Raw genomic sequence first — 6,863 nt, forward strand, 5'->3', positions numbered from 1 at the left:
ACTTCTTGAATTCTACTCAGATTGTATACCCAGTTTTGAGAGAGACTGGTTTTTCATTCTGCGCTATTATCCAACACTTCTTTTTGCCTGGCATCTGACAGGCATTCCCATCCTTTGCATTTACTTTCCTTCACTTCCTCGAAGCTGACACTGCAGAAACACAGCCAGCAGCCTCATGGAGCTTTTCATGGACAACTGCCATTCTAACCTGGCACCTAACTTCGCTCCGAGGAGCTTCAAACTCTTGAGATGAATTTAAATATTTATGCCAACAAAGAAACCCATGAAAAGTATCCCCACAAAGAAGAAAATGAAAACAACGTAAGCCATTACTGAAGTAGCTCCTCCTGTGAAAGCTCTGACGTTCTTTCCTTGCCAGTCACCAGTGCCAGCTCATCCTTCAGCTCCTGAATCTCTTTTTTCAGCTGGACAATCATCTACAAACAGCAAGGCATAAACCAAGCATCACCTACAAATGAATAGCTAGTTGATGATTTTTTGCATTAGAAGGCTGAGTTTAGGGAAATATTATACTTTAGTTTTCTCTTTTTTTTAAACAACATCTCTTTTATAAAAACAGTCCAAATGCTTTCAATACACCAAGCACTTTTTTTTTTTTCCTTTTTCCATTTATAAAAACAAGAAAAGTCTTCCAAACTCAGTAAATTCTATGTGTTGGAAGACATTTAAAATAGAACTGATGTCTTTGTTAGAAAAAGGACAACTACACACCAAAAGTGATTTTTTTTTTTTTTACCTTCCCTTTAGGAAGAGAAACTCTAAAACAATATCTTAGCATTTTAATCTTAACTTTTCTTCTTTTTCATGTAACATTCCACTATTATTTGAATTATACTATCATTGTAGGATGGATCAGTTGCTAACAATGAACGAATAGCATAAGTCAACCTAATGAATTTAAATTGCATTAATGAATAGTGATGATTGAGAAAGTGACTTGGAGAATTGTACCAGGTGTTTAAATTCTAATAGATCATTGCTGGAGTCTCTAATTTTGGGAAAAACATCTGTATAAAACCATATTTTACAAATCATTAGCCTCCCAAGGCCAAATTCTACAAAGCAGGGACAATATTCATATCCCTAACTCTAAAACATGGATGAGCAAGTTCTCAGATACTTCAGGATTCATCACTTTGATGATGCATCACCTTATAACGGCTCAAATCTATCAGGAGTCCAACGATATTTTAGACTGACATGAGTACACTGATTCCATGTGCAAAACAAATGTCCAAGAGAAAAATGTTTTCAAGGAAAAAATTAATGGTTCTTCATTGCATGCACTTTCTAGAAATAAGCTTGTTGAAATTGATGACAATTTTCACTGGATGTTAAAATTCCTTCAAACATTTGTACTTCTTTTAATGTTTAAATTTCACCATGACTTCCTAAACTTTAAATGACTATTTCTACTTGAAAAATCAAAATATCTGAAACACACGTATTATTATTTCTTTTAACTCTAAACTTACTAGTGACACATTTGTTACTATAAATACAAAGGGCTAACTTACAATACTTTATTTAAGAATCTGTTAAGGTGGTGAATTGTTAATTAAAGATGTTGCAAGAGTGCTTCAAGAATATTGCAAGCCAAACATTTGAACCTGATTTTAGGTTGCCTTACTCTGGTGTCAATAAAATAAAATTCGGGGCTCCAGTATAAAATTACTTAAAGCTGAACTGATAGTACCATCCCTGGTCAATGTTCAGATGTGTTAGCATCATTAACCTCAATCTGACAACAACAGATGTTCCATTTTCAGCATATGGATAAAACCTTGCTTTTCAAGTATTATGAAGACAAACAAAAATCGACAGAAGCATAACATTTTCCATTTTTAAATGAATGCCAGAGGAGATTAGATTTAATTCAGGCTCAACAGTTTGGTTTTCAATTTAAACCAAATCCTTTGGTCATGAGTCAGAGAGATTCAAAGCTGAGTTGCTTAAAAAATACAATGGGTACAAGTTTATCTTCCTGGTAAGATGCAATCTCTATTATGAACAATAAGGTTCACACAACAGTCAGACTTAACTCAAATCTATCAAGAGGCGTTATGCACACCCTTTATAAATCATGCACTCAATTTACAGATGATAAATACTGCAAATAAATGGCACTGGATTTTACAAAAATCATCTGCATGTTTCTTAGCTTTTTAATACACAAACTGTTTCAGTGCAGCAGTGTGCCTTCATCAAGTGACTAGTAATCTTAATAGATTTTTAAACAGTTTTTAGGGACATCCAATTATCTGTGACTATGACTTAAAAACTAACGCCCTAAATGAAGCAACATAAAAACAATACTGAAAGTGACGCTTGCTCCTCAGATGCTTTAAGTGCTGAGAAAGCCTTTAGAGGTTTTATAAAGGTCTGTTTAATTATAATTCTGTCTAAAAAAAATATAAAAATAGTAGTTATTTTATAGAAAAAATGGAACTTGCATCTAAAACCAATTTAGTGGGATGATTCAGTATAAAATCCTCAACATCCATTTCACTACTATTGATTATTAAAAGTTAAAACAAGCCACCTCCTTCCCTCTGTCCCCAGCCAACTCTCACCAATCTGGGGTCAATTTCTTCATTAAGAACTGCTTCATTCTTAATAAGAGCAACTCGCTGTGCAAATCTGCAGGTTGATATAGATTCCTGGAAGAAAAAAAAAAAAAGAGAGATGAAAAGTTAAAGTTTCAGTTAGCGTTGCACCAGGTAAGTAGAACAGACTGACGATGAAGTCATCAAACTAAGTTTCTATTTTTTGTATATTTTACAGAAGTAATCTATTAATTCATAATCCCATCAAGGGTACAGAATGAAATTGAGGATCCCAAGGCATTGTTCCGTCCTTTGAGATTAGCTGATAGTTACATGCCAGACCCTGCTAGAGAACCTACCTACCTAACGAATAAAAAGCCAGTAATTGCTCTCAGTTAGCTCAAAGAATAAAACATCATGCAGTAGTCTTAGAAGTTCCAATGATGCTCGATAAACTGTATGATAAAATTTTCTGAGATGTGCCAGTCTGCATTTAAAATGTAGGAATTTACACATAACTCCCACATTAAGGGACCATTACTACTGTTACAGACTCATATTTCAGAATCAAAGTAATTCTGCAGTTTTCAGTCCTCTATCATATGAAAATAAAAATTTAAATATATGATCATACACTCCTTTTAAGTAAGACTTCTGTCTCTTTCAGTGCTTGGAGGGGTGGTATCTGAATCAGGCTTTCATTGCCAGAGACAAAACTTGGTCCTAAGAATGTTGCTTTTATTATACAACTTTGGTTCATACTGGGGGGTAATTCTGTCTTGTGCTTCCTTTGTGAATGAAATGGAAAAAACCAACCAACCAAACAAACCAAACATAGCTATGCATAATGACTCACAGAACTCCAAATTAGCACTATGCAGCTATCCTAATTCTGACATTTTCTCATGTTTAGTAACTGACTTAACGTCTGTCCTAATATTACTCAGACATATCAGATACTGGAGAGCAGGGTAGGGATTTTTTTTTATTTATTTTTGGAAGGACTGAAGAAGAATGTCTGTTGTGTAGATGGTTATATATCAAAGCAAGAACATTAAAATTGTCAGTAGCCTACTCTGGATAATTGCCTGGGCTTAATTATTCCCAAAACAGAAACCGAGATCACAATGCAACATACGTACACCCAATGGATTGATATACGAAAGGGTGTCTATCCCACACAGCCTAAAAAAACGTTAATTAATAAACTTACCCAGTTGCATTTGTAACCAGACATCATGCTTGCATAACTACGTTTGCAAGTCTGAACAATCTGTTTTCATTTAACAGAAAAGTCCATTTTCAAAAGGAAAAAAAAATCTTCAACTAGATGAAGTACGGTTTTAGTATAATGCTTTCCACTGCATATCAGAAAACAGTCTTAGACCTAACAAGATTTTTTGTTGTTGTTGTTTATTCACATTAGAACACTTTGATGTTATGGAAAAAATCAGGAAACAGATTATAAACGGCTTTGAGCAGGGTTTTATGTATTCACATCGTAACATATTTTAGAAAAGAAGAGACTAGGCTATTTCAGTTGGAAGGGACCTACAACGATCATTTTGGCCAATTGCCTGACCAATGCAGGGATGACCAAGATAAAGCATGTTATTATGGGCACTGTCCAAATGCTTGGAGCATCAATCACGTCTCTAGGAAGCCTGTTCCAGTGTTTGACCACCCTCTCGGTAAAGAAATGCTTCCTAATGTCCAGTCTAAACCTTCCCTGATGCAGCTTTGAACCATTCCCATGTGTCCTATCCCTGGATACTCAGGAGAAAAACTCAGCACCTCCCTCTCCACTTCACTTCCTCAGGAAGTTGTTGAGAGCAGTGATGTTGCCCCTCAGCCTCCTTTTCTCCGACAAGCCCAAAGTCCCTAGCTGCTCCTCACAGGACATTCCTTCCGGCCCTTTCACCAGTTTTGTTGCCCTCCTCTGGATGCTTTCAAGGACCTTCATATCTTTCTGAAATTGGGGGGCCCAGAACTGCTCACAGCACTCAAGGTGAGGTCACACCAATGCTGAATACTGTGGGATAATCACCTCTATGCTGTGTTTGATGCCCCCCAGGATGGGGTTTGCCCCTTGGCTGCCAGGGGCATGTTGAGCCTGCTGCCGACCAGCACCCCCAGATCCCTTTCTGCAGGGCTGCTCTCCAGCCACTCCTCTCCCAGTTTATACTTGTGCCCGGCATTACTCCATCCTAGGTGCAGAATCCTGCGTTTCAACTTGTTAAATTTCATCCCATTAGTTGTAGCCCAATGTTCCAATCTATTTAGATCCCTGTGCAAGACCTCTTGTCCCTCAGGAGAGTCAACAGCACCTCCCAGTTTGGTATCATCAGCAAACTTGCTAATGGTGCATTCAACTCCTGCATCCAGATCATTGATAAATATATTGAACAGAACTGGCCCTGGAATTGAGCCCTGAGGAACACCGCTGGTGATGGGTTGCCAGCCAGATGTAGCCCCATTCACTACAACCTTTTAATAAACACCACAGTCCTTTTGGTAAACAAAGAGTAGAAGACATCACTACATATAATTCCAGTGCAGGGAACTGGTGAAGTGAGATAAAAGCATCTAAAAAATTTCCAGAAATCCTAAATCACCCCACCCAACTCCTTCTGCCCTTAGTGAACTCTCCAGTTGTCTACCATACTCAATGAAATCTCAATCCAAAGAAGCCTACAGAAGTTCTGCCAAGGCTTTCAGAGTGATCCATAATCTACTTTTAGATCTCACCAACGTGTCCTGTGGAAAATTCATTGGAATTACATTTTCATAACTCAAGGATTTATTCATGAGAAAAAGAGTACATTTAAAATAAAATAGTTCATTACTGGGTGGAAGTCATTTCTCAACTGCTCCTTGACTTCAGGTTCCTTAGAGAAAATGCACATTTCCTAAAGGATTTGTCTATACCTTACTGCAATTTCCACTGATAAAATTATCTCCTTGGAACAAAAGTTAAAATGCTTTTTTTTTTTTTTTTTTTTTAAGGATAAGAAGGAAAGCATACACACTTGAATTGCAAACTGTAACAAAAGTCAAAAGAGCAGGATCATTAGAGAAGTGAAAACATTTTTGGTGCAAATAGGTAGAAATAACATACATCTATGTTTCTTTTGTCTATGGAGAGTGTTGCTATCATGGTAGTCATGCAGTTTCCTCCCAGGCTGTCTCTTAGCACTGAGGTCATCATAGAGTTTCGGTACGGAATGTGGGACCGGTTTTTCTCCGCAAGGGCAATTATTACCTGAAACAAAAATGAAAATGGAAAAGACTTCTAAATTTACATGTCTATTAAGGATTCACACATAAAAAGAACAAAACCAATCTGCTCAGGAGCCTAAACTTCTGATACAACCAAACTACGCTTTTGGACCCAGCTAGCTGCAAACCCACTGATTCAATTGAAATAATTTCAACTTAAATTTCAGCACGTTTCTATGTCTTTGTAGGAGCTGGACCTGAAAGACGGGAGAAATTTAATTTTGTAATACCCTAGCTTTACAGCCTCTCAGCAACATGGATAGTGAACACAATAAATTAAAAACCACAGACTTTCCTAAGACACAGGAACTTACTGCAAACCTTAATTGTATTTTTTCTATCATAATAATAAAGAATGAATAGTATTTAAGTAAAAACTTACTTAATATTCACTAAAGCATGCTTTTAAAATTAGAGATTCTTAAAGCACGTGGTTCTTAGAGGGGTCAATACATTTATTTCTGAGAAAATGTCTTGAAAAGTAAAACACGAATAAAAGGGTGCATGGTTACAATGTACTGCTGGGAAGAAATAATTCCGTTTAGAATATATATGCCTTGGCCAAAAAGGAAATGGTACACCTACCATTCTCAGTTACTCTTCTCAGCTGTTTACATTATGAGAGCTAATTTTTATAGATTATTATAGATTACCCCATGATCTGTTGTGATATAAAAGATTTGAACTGTTATCTGGCCAAGCACTGTACTTAAAAGCTGTCGCTATATGAGTTGTGCAAGCTATCCTAAATGATTAGGAGTTGTTTTTCCTGTCATAAATGTTACACAGCAGCATATATTTTCTTTAGGCTGCACTTAAGAAAATTGTTATTTTAGAAAATTTAGTAGCAGCTGTTTTTGTTTCTCTTAGCGGTCTTCAGAAAGTTATAATTTCTTATTACTATAAATCTTACACTGAGAGGGACAGAGTCAGTAACACAGAAGATGATGGTTTTAAGTCCCTTCAGTAAAATGTCAATTAAATCACTAAATCAGTCTTTACAATCCAATCAAGGAA

General features: G+C 36.4%; 1 protein-coding gene across 1 annotated transcript in view; it reads right to left on the reverse strand.

Moving 5' to 3' along the window:
- Window positions 1-329: 329 nt before the first annotated feature.
- The window catches only part of LOC104467373 (kinesin-like protein KIF6), a gene marked incomplete at its 5' end in the record, with an annotated part of 48,710 nt that continues 42,176 nt past the window's right edge, over window positions 330-6,863 (reverse strand). Inside the window, 3 exons of the mRNA XM_010081130.1 lie at window positions 330-437; window positions 2,595-2,681; window positions 5,686-5,829. Coding sequence (XP_010079432.1) covers window positions 330-437; window positions 2,595-2,681; window positions 5,686-5,829 — 339 coding nt within the window. The remainder of the gene's footprint in view (window positions 438-2,594; window positions 2,682-5,685; window positions 5,830-6,863) is intronic.

Source organism: Pterocles gutturalis, unplaced genomic scaffold (genome assembly GCF_000699245.1).
Source record: "Pterocles gutturalis isolate BGI_N339 unplaced genomic scaffold, ASM69924v1 scaffold7739, whole genome shotgun sequence".
In the NCBI taxonomy this organism is placed as follows: domain Eukaryota; kingdom Metazoa; phylum Chordata; class Aves; order Pterocliformes; family Pteroclidae; genus Pterocles; species Pterocles gutturalis.